The sequence below is a fragment of the Pseudomyrmex gracilis genome, unplaced genomic scaffold (genome assembly GCF_002006095.1).
Source record: "Pseudomyrmex gracilis isolate BER0280 unplaced genomic scaffold, ASM200609v1 scaffold_111, whole genome shotgun sequence".
NCBI classification, from domain to species: Eukaryota; Metazoa; Arthropoda; class Insecta; order Hymenoptera; family Formicidae; genus Pseudomyrmex; species Pseudomyrmex gracilis.
Window position 1 is genome coordinate 220,226 of NW_018020695.1, and position 18,991 is coordinate 239,216.

Genomic DNA, 18,991 nt, shown 5'->3' on the forward strand with positions numbered 1-18,991 from the left:
CGACGCGACCTATTACAGGGCCCCGGCAAATTGCCTCCCGTCGTAAAATCCGTCTCTGGGTGATTGATTAGCATGAAGTCAGATCGACCGCGATGTTGACTCGCGCGCCCGCTTCCATCTCGCCGCGTTTTTCCATCCTCGTCCCGGCGTTTTACACCCGCCGTTGCGTAAGAATATCTCGTTCCCAACATACACGCGCGCGATCATGATCGACAAGAAGCGTCGACGTTATCGGCACGTCAATCATCTCTCGCGCTCCGTCGCCGTCGGGTGTCGCGCGCGCGCGCGCGATATCTCCCCAGTCTTCTCTCTTCTTTCCCTCCCCCGAAATTAGAATTCAATATTTATCTGTTCCTCGGGGTGTCGTATCCCTCGGGGCAACCACGCGCGCAATCGTACGATACCGTACCTGTCCGCGCGGTGCGCTACAAAATGACGGTTTTTGCCGCGGACAGCTCGTTCCCTTTATTGCTCTCCTTCGCGCGCTGGCACTCTCGCCCGCTTACGGGGCCGCGGCGTGGCGAGATGATCGAGCACCAAGACGTTCTTGTTAGAACGACGCCAAGAGGGACATTTCAGTGCGAGTTGCCAACTACATTCACTTCTCTGGAAATAGTTTTCCATTGCTGGCAGCGAAGTTAATCTAAGAAAGCTAGACGGCCGGTGTAATCAGCCGCGAGGAAGTGGCTTTTGTTTGTTCCGCTCCGCTCGGCGGATCATCAACAAGAAACACATATATATATGCAGTATTTGTTTCGCGGAGAATCATACTAATATATGCAACAACCGAGAGAGAGATACTCACCTTGCCGGTCGTGACCGATTTGTAGAGCGGTCCCATGATGACGTGATCGGTGGGGCAGCCGTCGGAGTCGATCAGAATGATCTCACTCGAGTCCACGCCGTCCATGGCGACGAGCTCGCGAACAAAAATCTCGTACGGGCTGTTCGGGTCGAGGATCTCGAATTTGAGCGCGAGCGGATCGCCGACTTCGGCGGACGGTACGATCTCGTTTCCGCTGCGATCGGTGATTTTCATGGCGACGTTCGGCGAGTCGACGATCACCTCCTCCGAAAGAGCGGGCGTGATGTCGCCGTGCACACCGAGATCGACCTCGTTCGACACGGTCTTGTTGGTGAGATCGTACTGGCAAGTGACCGCAAGTCCCAGATCGGAACTGGTGACGATGGTGTCGTGATGCTGGATCACCACGTCGTTCAGATAACGGCCGAGACCCTGCTGTCTGATGTTGCACTCGAGATCGTCGTAAGCCATGCGGAGCTCGAACTCGAGCGCGCCCTTGACGTCCTGCACGCACGAGTTTGGCGAGCCCTTGGCGTAAACCTTGCCGTAGAAGAGCTTGCTCGTCTGAATTCTGGTGACCATGTCGCCGGCGCGGCAGTCGATGGTCACGTTGTAGCACGAGCTGAGCTCGAACGTGGACGCCTCCGGTACGTCGAGATATGGTTCCTGGAAATTATCGTTTGTTTTCGGGCCGTTACTCACTCGCATGGTTTGCTAGCTCGAGAGAGTTCGACGTGTACCGCGGGCGTTAATGCGATTTGCCAGGCGGTATTAATTCAAAGGAATTATAGCGCGGCCGCCGCCGGGGCGTAGCGGTGATAAATTCCAAAATACGCGGAGCACGGAATGTTTCGCAATTAAACTTCGCGAAGCTAGCCCGAGCCGATGCGATTTATTGATCGCTCTTTTATTTTGTTCGCTTCACGTGGTCGGGAGATTTTGATAGCTTGCATCGGGCTTACACAAAAACTCTCCCGGAGAATTTATGACAAAAATCGAACAGCGAGCGCGAGAAGAGTGCATCGAAATTCCACCGCAAACGTACTATATTGATCTTCAGTGATATAGTTCGCGCGCGCGTTGGGCAATTAATATGTTACGGTATTCGACGAGCGCGGCCGGTATAGAATACATATATATAGACGAGCCGAGTGTAGAATCCGCAAATTACAACAGAGAAAACAGTTCGGCGAAACTTTGTTCCGCAATTTTTAGGATATCAAAATTTCCGATAAAATTTTCCGTGTTACGTTGAACGTGGTTTCACATTTCTACTTGCGATATTACACGCTGTGATAATAATCTATTTATACAAGTGGCTGAGCGCTTGCGCTTTCTCTCTCTCTCTCTTTATTTTCAACATCGCGTTTATCCGATGACGATACGCATCAAAAACCAATAATTATCAATCGAATGATACACACGCGTTTTCATTTGTGTGCCGAGTATAATGATAATCCGCTCTGATTCACGCGCTTGTCACTTTCAAAGAATTTATTTGAAATCCCTTTATGCGAATGCGCTATTTATCGCTCCTCGTTTTCAATGGTCCTTTTCGGCGCAACAAATTAATCGCAAATATTACGCCGATAAATACTCTTGACGTTTCGCGTGTTATCTCCACAGTTAATAATTTTGTATATTTGTGGAAATGCCAGATGCGAACGCGTTATATAACTGCGAAGCCCGTAGCGGCCAGTCGCGATCGCCTCACGCACACAATTATCCCATTATATGCGTTATTTGCTCATCCCGCGAGTGAATAATCGTTCACGAAACCCGCGCGAGCGGTCGGTAAACTATCCGTAAACTATAATTCGCGAGACGATAAACCTTCGTTCCATTTGACGCTGCTCTTAATGTAAAATATCTCTCGTTGCAACAACCGTCTGAAAATTCGTTTAATCCGGGTGCTCGCGCGTTAGAATTCCACAGCGGGAAAAGCACACGGATAATCGAATACCCGATGAATTGGCGCGGTCGCTAAATCTTTCTTTTGATTTTCTCCCGGATGCGATTCACATCCGGACCGTGTGCGACGTCCGGGAGGGGAAAAAGCGTCTGCGACAGGAAACTCGATTTTCCGCGAATGCGCCTCTCGGCGGATTGTTCGACCTGCTTTGCATTTGCGCGACGTAATCGCGTTTATAGAAAATCCCCCATTGGCCCTTTCGGAGTATCCGTTCGATCTGCAACGCGACAAGCGGGAGAGAAACATATGCGCGATCCGTCGTGCACAACGGAATTCTATTTCCGACATTCCCGATTAATGAAATCACACGGCGCTCAGCCAGTACACGTCAAAACGCGTCGATATCTACCTATTTTACCACCATTTCTGTCGATTACTTCAAATCGCGATTTTGCCTATATTGTCAAAATATTTATCTGTATATTCATCAAAGTTTCGTGCGTATTTATTAACACAGCGTCGAACATCTGTCGCTTTTAAAAGATATACGATTGAGGCGACCAATTGTGTAGGAGCCGAAAAAATTTAGAATTTTCATATACACTGAGAAAAAAATACTATTAACTCAACTAAATGCGTTTAGTTGAGTTTCAGTTTGTTATCTGAAATACTTGGTTTTTTAATTCAAGCATATGGTAATAAAGATAACGTAATAAATTCGTATAAGTTGAATTAACAATAGTGGTAATGAACATATTTAATTCACTAAGCCATGAATTGTTTTGTCGAACATAAGTTGTGATAATTTCAAATAAAAGATACTGTTAAAAAAGATGAAATAGGCAATTCTCATTTACTTTAATTGAATATAATCTGAATTTCTTTGTACGAAGTATTTCATTTAATCAAACTGCTTATTTTTATAAGCAGACAAAATATTGTGTTGTCCTATTGTGTTGTACATTCAAAGTTACCTGTATTTAAGCAAATTATAATTTTGTTAAAACAACTAAATTGTCTTTCGGTATAATCTAATTATTATATCTATTGAAACATGATATCTTTTTACATTTATCAATATTTCATTGACAGCTCGTGACCGCTGCATATAGTTGAATCGAATACTATTTTGTTTTTTACTTCACCAACTTTTTTTTCTCAGTATATGTATTATAAATTTCTGTGACTGTATGAATTTAAAACCGTTATTACTTCACACAATTTGTATGTTTGCGAGACTCGAGGTGACGAGTGTTTTCAGTTCTCACCTCTGAAATATTTTGTGGACGTCTCAACAAAGTAAATTCAAAGGGATCAAAAGACAGAGTCGATGAAAAAAGCGTAAAGCTGATAAGCGTACAAAGAAGGTCCGAATCCGCCGATGAGAATAAAAACGCCCGAAAGATTACGCGCTCCGAAACGATCACCAATTGTATATTGTTTAATTACATTTATTCACTATTAAACCTTTAATATTTTATATAACCACCCGAGTCGAAATTTAGCGTCTACATTGAACCTCAATTCCTCTTTTTTTATGTAGGAGTAAGAGAGAAAGTAGATCCTACTTTGACGCTGCTGTACGTCCGAAATTTCCTTTTTTCCTGCTAAAGTTTTAAAGTAGGGTTCAATTCTCAGATCAGGCTGCGCATTGCAGGCTCTGATAGGCTCAAGATAGGCTCTGATAGACTCAAAGTAGGAGTAAGAAAAAAAGTAGATGCTACTTTGACGCTGCTATACGTCCGAAATTTCCTTTTTTCCTGCTAAAGTTTTAAAGTAGGGTTCAATTCTCAGATCAGACTGCGCGTTGCAGGCTCTGATAGGCTCAAAGTGGGAGTAAGAAAAAAGTAGATGCCACTTTGACGCTGCTATACGTCCGAAATTTCCTTTTTTCAAAAATTGAGGTTCAATGTAGACGCTAAGTTTCGAGTGATTCTATTTATTTAAATAATGAACTAATCATTAAATTTTATCTCACCTGGATGTCGGAGAGGGTGGCACGGGAATGATGGCTGAGACGGCAGACCATGTCGCCGGTGTCGCCGTAATCGTACGAGTGGCAACGGAACGGCGAGTTCAGACATAGTTCGCGACACTCGTCGGATGTACCGACGTCCTGATAGACAGAGTCCACGGTCTTCAGTATGCGGCCGGCCAGTTTCTTGAACTCGCAAAGTTTCACCGGCTCCTCCACGCAGTGATTCTCGAGATAATCGACGCCTTTCGCCGTCTGGAAAGCGTTCGAGCCAGCGACCGTCAATCTATCCATATCCGAAAGTTCGCACTGCTTGGTCGCATTAATGTAATTAGCGGATCTGAAATGCAAAACGAAAATTTTTTCATGAGAAATTTGCCGCACCGCAAATCACGCGCGTAGAATTCGCAACGCTTTCTTATCCAAACGATCCCGCGCCTCATCAGCGACGGAGACGCGATATAAATCACGGACGATAAATTATTATCGTCCGCGCGCGATAAATACTCGATGCATAATGCAAAACAACGATAATGCCCCGACGCGCGTAACGACGTCGCACGCAATTTTAATCGCTCGTTATTATCGCGAAAATAATCTGCGGTTATCTGTTTTTTTTTTATCTTGTGTTTTTACATGTGTGTATATTCACGTGTTAAAACCCAATTTACAAATGTGCGAACTGTCCGTTCTATGAATATGATAATATTGGCCGTCGTGCTTCTCCGCATGTGTCGCCTCTGGCCAGAAGAACAAATATACGAGCGTTCAGAGGTTAATAGCAAAATAGGGAAGTGCAATCCGTTTCAGCCGTCGTGTTTCACGGCATCTTCCTCCCGCGAGTAAAAACACACGATGGCGGAGGAGGAGGAGAAGGAAGAGGGGGCGCACGTGCTGCGCCGGTTGTCCCACGTGCGCGCAGCCGTTGTTTTCCTCCCCCTCATCCCGTTTTAATCTCGGGGAGGTAAGAAAACACACCCACGCGCGAAAGCCTGACGCACTGTGTCGTGTTACGTTTTCAAAGTGGCTATACGGAGACGCGACACGAAGAAGACCCGTCCGGCCGGAATAATTACTTTCCGCCGTGCTTTACCGCACCGCAATAACGCGTGGTTAATGATACCAAACGTTAAGAGCTTCAAGCAATAGGGAACAATTAAGAAAACGTTAATTTACGTTTAAGCAAAGTGCCCGCGCGCACAATCGGCTCGATGCGTTTCTGCATCTCTCTTCTTCCACGTTCGACCGCGTGCGTGTGTAACATACGGTTCGTTACGTTCGCGTAATATAACGTTTCCAACGTTTGCCAACGGAGTTTTATCCCTAACCACGCTAAACCGTGTTGACGCACGATCTCTGAATGAGCGAGGACTTCGACAGAGACACCGTTCCGGCGATTCTCATAAAGTGGAATAATCATCGACATCTGGATGATGGAGTGACATTTACATTAACGTTTCGAAAACGCAATCCGAACGGATGAACGGTGTAATGACGTGATTCAGTGGCACTTGAATTTGCGAAATTTCTATTTCATCAATTCGCATGAATAGTTACAATGGGTCCGTCACTTTATTGTATTAATTTACTTCAGGTCGCGGCCGGAGCAAAAGATATCGAGTATTTCGAAAACGCGAAAAATTACAATTTTCGCGATTCTTTCGCGAGGCTAATATAGAGATTTTTTTTTTTTTTATTATTATTATTATTATCACTTTCGCGAATCCGCGCGGAGAGTTTCGACTCTTCGGCAATGACGGAAGAGATGATTCCGAAACGGTAAAATTATATAATATCGCTGGTGTTCAAAAATATTTATCTCCGCGTTGCATACGTGCGATACACGCCGATAACAGACGCACTGTAATATATATATATATGTATATATATTGTCACGTAAATATTTGTATTTCGGTTTTGCGCAAATCGATAGGAAATAATAGTATTTTTTTTCCGGACGTGCGCACGTGCACGCGCAAGAGAGCCCAGAACACAGAATGTGTCATTATATATTTTTTTTTGCCAACTTTTTTTCCTCCTCCGTATATTGATCGCGATATTTTTCGCGATAATTTAAATCGTAATATAGTAACGAATCATTTCATATGAACAGAGATTTACGATTGAAGAGAGAGATCTCGTCTACAATTTGGTTTCGTAGATTGACGCGAATTATTTATAAAATACTGGTCGGTTTGCGTGACGTGGGGAGACGAGGGAGAACTAAAACCTGAATTTTATAACATTATAGCATCGTTGCGGTAAACCGAGCTCGCGGTTTAACTGATTCGATCGGAACAAGACAACGAGCTCCGGCCGCGAGCTTTTTCAAACGATCCGTCGAATCGCCGCGAATATTATTCATAATCTGTTATCCCGAACCGGTAATTTTCGCCGTAACCAAGAGAGATGAGAAGTTATCTCGTGTCCATTGAAAAGACACACGCGATTGCAATTCTTCTGTCGCGACCGCAACTTCCTTCGCTCGCTTTACCTCCGCCGTGCGATGTGTGCGCGCGCGCGCAAAACGCACGTTACCCGACATACGTGCGCGAACGCATTTTCGAGCCGGGGAATCCGGGAAAATTGCGGCTTTGCTCTTTTGTATCTCGAGATCTCGTGTCGTTTTCATTTTTCCAGCCTCTATAATCCGAGATCAAGTATTCTTCGCGCTTCGAACATTTCTCCGCTCCGGATAATCCGAAATATTTTTTGACCAAAAAACATTGAGAGATTATCACTGTTCTTTTTTCTCCGCGCGGAAAAGAGCGCGGAAAACTTAAACGGGGGATGAAAAAGCAGTCGAGAGAAATTCTCTTCCCGCGTGTGTTCAGGTGAACGACCGGTGGCGTCATCATCGAGCCGTGAGCTTGTTCTTCCCGTGAATCGGCGTGGGAAGGGTGTAGCAACACACCCGCCCGGAGGGTGTCGAGGAGTGAGAGAGAGAGAGAGAGAGAGCGAGAGAGAAGCTCGCCAAATTTATTCCACGTCGCTCCATCGATTTCGGATTATATTGCCTTAAGACCTGAATAATATTCATGGGCGCCACGTTATGATTTCAATATTCCCGGAGAGAGCTTCGCGCCGGGACGGAAAGAGCGAGACGAGAAAGTCGAAAAATCATCGTGGCTCTTATGCGGTCGAGTGCGATAAGCTCACGGAGGGGGATATAATCGAATCGCTAACGGGCAGCCCTAGTCCCGATCAACGGGATGTGTGTGTGCGGTGGTACTTACTCCGCGACCCTCATTTTCGCAAAATCGACTCGTCGCGTCGAGCAGAGGATCGCGAGCTGTACGCGATACGCGCGTTATATAAAAAAAACAAAAAAAACAAAAAAAAAAGCGACGAGGCAAGATGAATGGGTCGCGAAAAACGCGTCCACGGCTTTGTTTCGCGGCGCTGATACGTCAAATACATATGTGGATGTGAATGTTTGCTCGTTAAATCAACAAGTTTCGCTCCGATTGTTCGCGGCTCAAATACATTAATTGTCCGATGGCGCGCGCGCGCGCGCATCTCCCCGCGCGTTCCTCTCGTTTTTCGCGCCCTCGGTGCGCACAACGCGTCGTTTGTTATTCATTTTATATGCAAATTCGGACAATCGCTTTTATCGCAAATTATTTTTAATCCCCTTTCCCTTCACTGATTATACCGTAGGGCGTTGATTATGTCGTCCGTGTGCGACCGGCTGATGAAAATGTGAAATCGCGCGTTGTCGGAAAAACTCATGACGTCTCTCATTATCGCCCGCACGCGCATAAAAACCATTAAGAAAGCAGGCTCTCCTCGAAACGATCTCGTTGCGAATGCAACGTAAAAAAAAAAAAAAAAAGAAAGAAAAACAGAAGCTTCGCGCTATGCTAACGTACGAGTCGAGTACGAGAGTTGAAAATATACCGGATATTATAAAAACCACATTGAAATCGTAGCTAACGAGTCGTCGTAAGTTGCGACAAACTCGCGGTGTCGCTAACGATGATGAAGTGCGCCAATCACTCTTGCAAAACTAGACGCTCGAGTTGTACACCGCGCGCGAGTTTTTGTTTTTGTTTTTTTTTTGTTTTTTTTTTTTTTTTTTACGCAGTCGCTCGCGATTCAGTACACTTTATCACGCGTTATTAATTACAGAGAGGTTACCGGTAACCCGCGCGCGGGCGGAAAAAATTATGATTATCCATTCAATCGTTTCTGACGTAAAAATAATTGTGATAAAGCACCAAGAATTTTTATGAGAATTTTTACATCGCGTTGCGCACAATGAACATGTCGTAACGCAAAACGTTTTTATCCGCCGCGTGAACAGGCCTGACAGTGTAACAATCACGTTTGCACGCGTTAATTTATGAGTCGCGAAGATTTATTACAAACGGGTTCGCGAATATGAATAATGTGCGGAGCGGAAAGTGCGGAGGAAATTACATATTCACAAACCCGATTTGCTTCTTTCCTCAAACAACTCGTAAATTAAGGAAAGACGAGAGAGAGAGAGAGAGAGAGAGAGAGAGAGAGAGAGAGAGATGAAAGCGAGCCTGGAGGGCGCGCTCTTGTGAAAATTTGCTCGCGCGCGAGCTATCTCGGTTCGCCGCGCATCAAATCGCCGCAAGTTTACGGCAGGTGCTTTTTTTTTAAGGGGATACGGTTACGCTTTCGGAAGCGCGACCAAAAGAGAGGAAAAAAACCCACTCTCCCGTTTTCGTAAAACATCTTGTTCGCCGTATATCGTCAAGCTAACTTCTCGGGTGGCATTATCGTCGAAAGCCCTTTACTTAGAGAGAAACTCGGCGAGATACGGCTACTAAAGGCCGAGGTCCTCCTCGCCCAAGTTTAGTTCGGACGGGCGATTCGGTATCTCCCGCGGTAAATAATTAATGGACACAAAAGGCTGGGAGGCGCCGTAAACACAGCGTGTGCGCGTCCGAGCAGCGGTCGCATCCACTGTGTTCCCCCCCCCCCCCCCAACTCTCGAAGTTGACTTTCTCCCAAGCAAGAAAGTAATTGAATGTAATAATTTATTGAATCTCGCCACTTTGGAATGTTAATAATTTATTACCGCATCGTCGTCCATTAAAACGAAGAATCGTATCATTTAGTTCAATTTACAAAAGAGATTCTTTTCTGTCTGTTCGTTTTCTTCAAACTTTTTTACGAATGGAATAATCGATTCGACAGTTTTTGCCGAGCGGAAGGTCTCTCTGCCAGGATAGAAGAATTTAAGATCCCGGATCTTACCGTGTCTCTTCTTGACTCGACGACGCTCGTCCCGTACAACTTAAAGTAAACCTCAAGGGAAATTTTATCCTCCCAAGCAGATGTTAAATGCGAAGTTAACTGCGACAGTTCCGTCTGTTCGCGTCTCTTTCTTCTTCGCGCACCCCTTTTTCTGTCCGCGACACCCCGCCTTTGGTTCTCTCTCCTCCGCGTTGTCCTCGCGCTCTCTGTCGTAATTCTCTCTTTCCACACTTCCATCGCCCCGGTGCTATTCCGAACAAACGGCGAGACAAAAAAGACAGGCTGGATCGAATCAGCGGAGTGAAGAGAAAGAGAGAAAGGAGGAGTGGGGGGGGGGGAGAACCGAAGAGGGTGAACGAGAGCGCACGGGCACACCATTCGCGTTTGGTGACGGTGGAAAAGAATTACAAGTGGTTCGCCCCGCTGCATCTCGATGAATCTCAAATTATTCTTCACTACGAACTTCCATTGCGCGCGAAAAACCCGCCGCGGTACGTATGTATACATACCGTATATTGAAAGACGTCAATCGTAAAAAACAATTTCTGTCCCCTTTTTCTCCGGACGCGAAGACCGCTTTCGCCCGCGCGCTGTGTGTTTTTTTTTTAACTCAATCGAATGAACATCGACCGAACGACGACGACGACGGGAGAAAACCGCGCTGAAGGTATTTTCATTGCATTACTAATGTCGATCTGTCTGAACGAAAAAGTATACGATTTGGACTTTTTCGCCGGGGAACGATATCTCGCCCTTATTCTTCGTATATACGCACACATACGATCCTTTTCCTCATAGGATTTTGCGCTCAATCGTCGAAGCGTATTTCTGTTTAAAGAAAAACCGATATAATGAATGGCCGGGTGTAGATTTTGCGGAGTAAAAATTTTTTGTACAAAAAAATACATAAAACGCGCGATAAAACTTTCACCGATTTCAAATCACAAACTGCGTGTACGAGCGTTGAAAAATTTACACAAGTTCGCTTCCCGATTAACAAAATTATGCGATATTATCGGTAATCAAAACGTGGAAAAAAAAAAAAAAAAAGACGCGACGATTGCGAGCCGAAGTAATGAAAGTTTTTCCGAATAAAGCAACAGTTTTTTTTACGGCGCTTCGTCGCGCGGGGGGCGTCGTAAAACTTAAATCGATCCGCGCTTACTACAGTCGACGATAATGGGTAAACGAGGAAGCGCGCGCAAAAAAACCATCGACGGAATATGCAATATCCGATAACAAAATGTATAATGCGCCATTGGGCGTGTCGCGTCACGTACGACGTGCGCTGCTACGCGAGTCCGCATGCACGCCAAGTATCAACGAGCGGCGGAAAATAAAAAAGAAAAAATTGCGCGCGCACAACACACACACCCACACACACACACACACACACACACCTGGCTAATTTGCATTACTCTTTTGTGACCGCTCACTCCGAACGGGCCTGTGGCCCGTTGACCCGCGATGCCCTCGGTACATAATCCCCGGACTCGGATAAGCGACGATATTAATGATCGTTGCGTAAAAACCGGCCGCGCGGCAATTCATGCACGCTCTCTCCGTGTACGCTCGTATCTGGCAACATTATTTAGCCCCGCGCGCTCTCGGAATGAACTAATCAGCTTTACATTGTGTGTGTGTGTGTGTGTGTGTGTGTGTGCACGGAACATCGCGAACAAATCCCGCGTATTATTCATAAACGTACATCAAGCGAGATAGTTGGCGTTTTATGTAACACGCGCGCGCGCGATCGAAAGACGGGACTCGACGGAAAATGTTTTTTCTTTTTTTTTTTTGTGACAAATGTCTAACGTGTTGCACGAGGTTTAATAATGAAATAACGAAAGTTTCTCCCGGCGGAGATACAAGCTCACGCGCGAACGGAGCTGGAGGATCGCGTATTTTTTCAAATATTTATATAGATAAAAGTGAGAGTGATATTTAATGAGGATTCGCTTAATGAGTTTGTGGTTACCTCCCGATCGAGGTCGCGCTGAATAATAAATCTGGTCGTTGCGGTATTATTTGTAATAACAGTCGTCACACACACTCCGGTGGTGGGGCTCGTGTAATACTTGCGATGTAAATTACCGATGAATGCGATTTTCATAATGCCGAATGCTAATGAGCATACATAATTCCGCGCGATTTTGATGCGGGAATATCACCGCGCGCGCGCGCGTGCGCGCTTGTCGTGTTTCATTTCGTTTCGTCGCGGCGTTTTGGAAACAATTTAAAAAAACGCGTGTATATATTTATATTCATCCCTTGATGATGAAAATTGAAGCGACGCGCTGATGTCCCCGTCTACATAACGAAAGCCAGAAGCTTAATGCGGGGCAAAGAGACGAGAAAGGAAGCGGACAGATAGAGAGCCCGGGGTCCCGGCAGAGAGGATGAGGGATTTCGGCAAACGTTTAGGTAGCTCGCGCCGGTCTGCCAACCCCGTACCTCCGTGCTATTACTTGGAGATATACGTCGTCTACGCAATCCCGTGATGCATTGCGCGTTCAGCCGCGACTGCGAGGCGAGACGCCCTCTCCATGACTCGAAATTCTCTCTCTCGCTCTCTCCTCAACCCCTTACGACCGCCGTCTTCCTCTCTCTCTCTCTCTCTCTCTCTCTCTCTCTCTCTCTCTCTCTCTCTCTTTCTCTCTCTCTCTTCTGCCATCCCAGCTTCCTCCAGCCTCTCTCGCTTTCTCGACAAATGGCCACAATTACGTACATGTGCCAATACATAACCCACACTGCCAGCCGCGCCAGCTTTCCTCCTCTGCCGCAGCCCTTCTTCGACAAAGTGCACCAACACCGAATAGTCGTCCGTTTACTCCCGATGTTCCCGTCCGATACCCGCGCGCGCCTTCCCACTGTCGTCGTCGTTGTGTCTCTCTCTCTCTTTCTCCCCGCTTTTCCCGATCGCCGCGCAACCCTCTTTGTATTCCTCTCTTCCTCTTTCCACTTTTCTCCTCGTTTTCTGATAGCGCGACGAAAGAGGAATTGAAAGGAGGAAGAAAGTACCGGAACTCGCTCGTCGACGAGTTATCCACCGGAGTAAAACGAGACATCGTTTACAGGTTACATCGTCGCGGCGCTTTCTCAAGCTGTCGTCGTGATCGCGCGACGACGGCTTTCACGGGACGGTTTAGGGCGCGTCGTCGCCAAGCGCCTTCACAGGGTGAAGCGCCGTCGGGATTAACCGGAACGGGAAATTATGCGCCACCACGTCAACGTGGCAGCGAACGCGACACGCACGTCGGCGCTTGCACTTTTTGTTTTTGACCGGCACAGGCGCGCGCAACGCTATCATTGTTTTTTATTTCAACGTTTAGTGTCGGTGAACACAACCTGTCACCGCGATGACAGCTAGTATATATACGTCTCTCTTACAAACTATATAATACACATTAGAGAGATGTCAGAAATAACGCGTGAAAATCAAAATAAAAAAATAGTGAAAGGGAGGAGTGAAAAAAAACAACACGTGACTCTAGTTACGTGCTGTTTTTTCTCTCTTCGTTGTCACGTGACTTTGGTTTAGTTACGTTTTTAAAGACACGCGCTCGAACGGGGCGCGAGGCAGTGCCTCTCGATTTGTACGACACGAGAAACACATCCGAGACACCCCGAGTCTAAATTTAGCGTCTACATTGAAGCTCAATTCCTTTTTTTTTTTATGTAGGAGTAAGAGAGAAAGTAGATTCTACTTTGGCGCTGCTATACGTCCGAAATTTTTTTTTTTCTGCTAAAGTTTTGAAGTAGGGTTCAATTCTCAGATCAGGCTGCGCATTGCAGGTTCTGATAGGCTCAAAGTAGGCTCTGATAGGCTCAAAGTAGGAGTAAGAAAAACAGTAGATGCTACTATACGTCCGAAATTTCCTTTTTTCAAAAATTGAGGTTCAATGTAGACGCTAAATTTCGACTCGGGACGTCCAATCGGCGTCGAGATAAAAGTGACAACAATCAATATCGATAGAGAATCGATTGTGATTATCTACACGCGCTTTTTTCTGGCAGGATCTATTTTTGCCACATGCGCTGAGATATATATGTATATATATGTTTTTCTCTTTCGAAACGCGTGTCAAAACCCCGTCGGAAAATATAACGCTGCTCCGTGTTAAAAAGTTACTGCGTTACGAGGAGAGATTTCCATCTCTCCCTCTTCTCTTCAGACGAGAAATGTGAAACTGCGTGTCTAGAGCGTTGGTACACCAGCATCGGTAGATTATTACTGCAATGAAGTAACGGAAGTTACGACGATATTCGGCGGCATGTTATTCGCGGCACGATTAAATTAATTCGACTGTCGTCGGGACGCAGCTTCTCTCCGCCACGAATTTACAATATTATCGCGTTGCGCAGGAAAGATTGATTGATTGATTGATTGATTGGCTTTATTTGTAACGCGCTCTGGGAAGAATCCCCTCAAGCGCTTGCAATCCAAGAAATTATAAATGCATTAAATATACAATATACAGTAAAAATAAAATAAAATAAAAGTACAAAGAGAGAGATATACAACGTATTCGAGATTTCAAAATAATAAAGAAATAATAAAGAAAAGTTAACAGAGATATAAGTAAATACAATAAAAAGAAATTATAGACGCAGTAAATATACAATATACAATAAAAATATAAATATAGAGAGATATGTAACATATTAGAGATTTCAAAATAATAAAGAAATAATGAGAAAAAAGTAAACAAAGATAAGTAAATGCAATAAAAGAACGCAGAAAATTAAACAAAACAGATATAAATACAAAATATAGTTTAGAGAATGCAAAACAAGTGTTATGTTTAACAAAATTATTAGAAAGTACAGTAGGATATATAATTTTAACACAGAAAATACAAATAAATTTCGATGCAGGTGGCACAAAGAGAGTGTAAGTGTGTGCATTACAAAACTAGCAATATCAAATTATAATGAACACAGTTCGAGATAACAATAATATGTAAGATAATGCAGTATAATATATAAATATTTATCAAACTGCATACACTGTGGTCAAGGAGATGAATTTGTTAATAAATGATTATACCACNTACCACGAAAGTCATTAAAAGACTCATTCCGAATTTCAGCAGGAATCGAATTCCAAACATCTACCGAAACACATCTAAAAGAGCGCCTGAAAAGTTCAGTTCGAGACAGTGGAAGAACAAGTGCCTCCCTGTCCGCTCTGGTATCACGAGTGATATTGTCCTGCCGAAATACGAATGTGTCATATAATACCCGCGGACGGCGAGTTTCCAATAATTTATATAAAAGGCATCCAAGAAAAAAAGATCTTCTGGATGCAATCTTTAACCATTTCAATTTCTCATAATAAGGTGATATATGTTCGTACCATTTTACATCAAAAATAAACCTAATACACGTGTTCAGTGAACGTTGTAAGCGAAGGTTACATTCTCCTGAAATATCAGTGAGCAAGGTGCAACAGTAGTCGAAGTAAGGAATAAGCAAAGACGATACGAGTTTAGTTCGTAGCTCAGTCGATAACAAACACTTAAATGTTTTAAGTTGATGGAGGGAAGAATTAACGCGCGATACTGTTCGGACGACATGATCTTCCCATGAGAGTGTACTGGTAATTGTTACACCAAGATAAACAATGGAATCTCTATAAGGGATCTCCTCTCCATCAACCACGGCCCGAGGCAAGCAATCATGAACGAAGCCACCAATATATCTCCTGGTACCAGAAATCATTGCCGATGTTTTACTTGCATTTAACTTGAGTTTATTTCTAGTTGCCCACTCGATCACATTGCAAATATCTAAGTTAACCTTAGCAATGGCCTCATGGAAAAGGGCTGGCTTAGTATGGATGTAAATAAGTAGATCATCCGCATAGTAATTGTATTTACAAAATTGTAAATTCCTGCCACAGTCAGAGACATATAAGGTAAAAAGCAGGGGGCCAAGAACAGAGCCCTGAGGAACACCGCACCGAACAGACAGTTCATTTGAATAGTCTCCTTCTATTGGATCTCTGACCACCTGCGTTCTACCAAAGAGATAAGAGCAAATCCATTTAAGGACAGTACATGAAAAATTAAGTTTTCTAAGTTTGTCAATTAGAATGCAATGGTTTACGCAGTCAAAGGCCCTTGAGAAGTCAAAAGATACGGTTATAGTCACTTGTCTCAAGTCAGCCGCGTGCCTCATGTCATCAATAANTCTAATAAGAGCAGTCTGTGTAGAATAATTCCTCCTATANGCATTCTGGAAAGGATCAAGAAGATTATTAGTCTCTACATAATCAATAATCTGGCGAGCAGCAATACTCTCGAGAACCTTGGAAAGTACACACAATAAAGAAATNGGCCTATAATGTTTGAGTTCAGTCGGACACCCGATCTTGGGGATTGGACGCACTATTGCCGATCTCCATAGCGAGGGAAAAACGCCGTGGAGCAAACAATGATTAAAGAGATGTACTATGTGTGGTGTAATACAAGGCAGAGCGCGGCCAATCATTTCAAGAGATAGACCATCTATACCCATAGCATTAGATTTAATTCCGCGGATGGCATTACGAACGTCATTACAGTCAATATTACTCCAATAAAATTTATTATCCTTGTACAATTCATCTCCAAGAAAAACCCTGCTTAAATCCGAAACACTTGTGTCTACCAGAAAAGAGGAATTAAGCTCATCGGTGGAAAACAACAGCCTCCTGTCTGATGTTCTCGACCTAACGAGTCCCAACTGGCGTAGATTCCTCCATATAGTTGCAGGATCTTTCCTGTTCGAAAAAACAGACAGATAATAATTCTGTTTAGCCTCGCGCACCATTGTCTGAGCCTTATTTCTTAGTCTCTTATATAGATTGTAGTTAGCATCAGTCTTATTCCTGCGCCATTTTCTACGTTGTTTATTTCTTTCATTCATACAAGTTTTAATGTCAGGCGTGATCCAAGGTGCAGGCAGATGCTTCGGATGTATTATCTTGAGTGGTGCATGTTTATTGTAACAATTGAATAGATTGTCATAAAACCAAGCAATCTTATCATCAATCNCAACCNAATTGACAAAGATATTCCAGTCACAATTGGAAAGTTCAGAGAGAAAGTGATTCCAGCTGAAAGCACTGTAGTCTCTGACTGTGATAGTTCTAATATCACGTCTACCCACGAAAATACTATAAGTTATTTCAATTAAATCATGAGAGGAAAGAAAACAAACATCTTGTTGCCTNAAAGAGACAAGTTTCTCTCTATCATCAATGATACATAAGTCCAGAAAGGTAGAAGAAGACGATGTATGGTGAGTAGGCGCGTATGGCACTAAATAGAGAGCCGAAGAGTTAATGAAATTGATTATCTGATCAGAGTCAAAAGTTTTGGTTGTCAGATTGGCATTAAAATCACCAAAGATTATTGTATGCCTATAAGATGCTGATAGGTCAGAAAATATATTGAGAAAATCCATTAAAAAGCCACAATGAGGTGGTCGATATGCAACTGCCAGCAGGAATTTTTCCCTACCCGTAGAAATCTCGGCAAAAATAAATTCAGGTTTCTTAACATAGATGCCATCNGAAGTAGTAATAATCTTAACTTTCAGTGAATTGGTAACAAACAGAGCAACACCACCTCCACCTTTACCGATCCTGTCACGCCTGTACAATTGAAAACCAGACATAGAGACCATCTGGTCCGATATTGTAGGTTTGAGCCAGGTCTCCGACATGCTTATTATATGATATTCAGAGTGCATAAAAAACTCTCTGAATTCGTCAATATGTGCAAGCAAGGATTGGCAATTCACGTGACACATCCGAACACAGTCAAGCGCAGAAGAGGCTCTAGCCATCACTAATGATACTGATGCACAGTTTACGGTGAACAGGTTCAAAAGACTTCTTCATAGTTTATTTTTGCTACTCTATCCTGAAGTCTCCTCATCAATATTGGACAGTTTTTTCCGTCAAGTGCAGAGTGTTGACAATCCTTGCGCAGCCATCTTTTACAATTGCCGCATAGGGCTTCTTTAGTTCTATTCGGACAATTCTTCATTTCGTGATCTCTGGCACAATGTCCACAAAGAGACGATCCTTTACAATTTCTGGCAAGATGACCGAACGCCAGGCATTTGTAACACTGCAGCACACGTACATAATCTTCAAAACTACAAGAAGAATAATTGATATACAGATGAGGCTCTTGACGCAAAAAAGTGCGCACATTAGGTGACACCTCGATGATACAACTTGTTGTAGACCGATTAAGCTTTGGAGGATAAATGTATATAACATTCACCTCAGGTGAATCCAGTGTGTTCAAATTTAAGGCAATGATTTCTGATTTTAAGTCCGCTTTAGTCAAATTGGTAGGCACACCATGAACAATTAATCTGGGATTTAATTTAGGAATCCTCTCAACACGAAGTCCAGCCTCAGCCAATTCATGTGAATCCGTGATTTTAGGCAAGTCAACCGAAGCAGCCTCAATGCGTACACCATTGTTGCGAGTAGATGAAATTTTATTAACTTTTAAATTAAAGTTGGCAGGCTTGATAATCCTTTGAAAAACTTCCTTCGTATCATTAGATGTAGCAAATTTACTAGCCGTGTTGTTGCTAGGAACCACCAGTATATCGGTTGATTTTTTAACCGCGATGGTAGGACCTCTCGCTACTCTCACAGGGGAGCAAGAGGATTTTACGGCAGAAGCATACGTGCAAGTAGGCATATCTCCGTTAGGTAATGGCAAAAGTCCGGCAGACCGATGACGAAGAGAATCACCTCGCAGCTTAGAGATGGCCTCAGAGACTATTTCTTTTACAGATTCAACGGTAACCACAGAAGAATTTTTTTCTTTCTCGAGTAATGCAACATATGCAACCGAAAGTTCAGAGAAGGCCTCCCTACAAGCCCTAAAGGCCGACTCAATTGCAGATCTCCTCTCTAAAGTCTCCTTACTCGAAAGGAGAAGTCTCGCAACAGAATCGGAATGTTCGGCAATAGATCGCTTCAGAGCATTAACCTTTGATGTATTCATTATAATTTCATTAGACGTACCGCAGGAGACATTCGAAAATAATG

At 43.9% G+C, this 18,991-nt stretch overlaps 2 protein-coding genes across 3 annotated transcripts in view; one reads left to right on the plus strand and one right to left on the minus strand.

Annotated features, from left to right (window-relative positions):
- The window catches only part of LOC109856236 (autophagy-related protein 16-1), a 446,352-nt gene that overhangs the window by 197,151 nt on the left and 230,210 nt on the right, over positions 1-18,991 (plus strand). The window lies entirely within an intron of this gene.
- Positions 1-18,991, minus strand: part of LOC109856235 — a gene marked incomplete at its 5' end in the record, with an annotated part of 89,331 nt that overhangs the window by 12,417 nt on the left and 57,923 nt on the right. The window contains 2 exons of the mRNA XM_020431279.1: positions 806-1,471; positions 4,696-5,032. Of these exons, the coding sequence (XP_020286868.1) occupies positions 806-1,471; positions 4,696-5,032 (1,003 nt within the window). The remainder of the gene's footprint in view (positions 1-805; positions 1,472-4,695; positions 5,033-18,991) is intronic.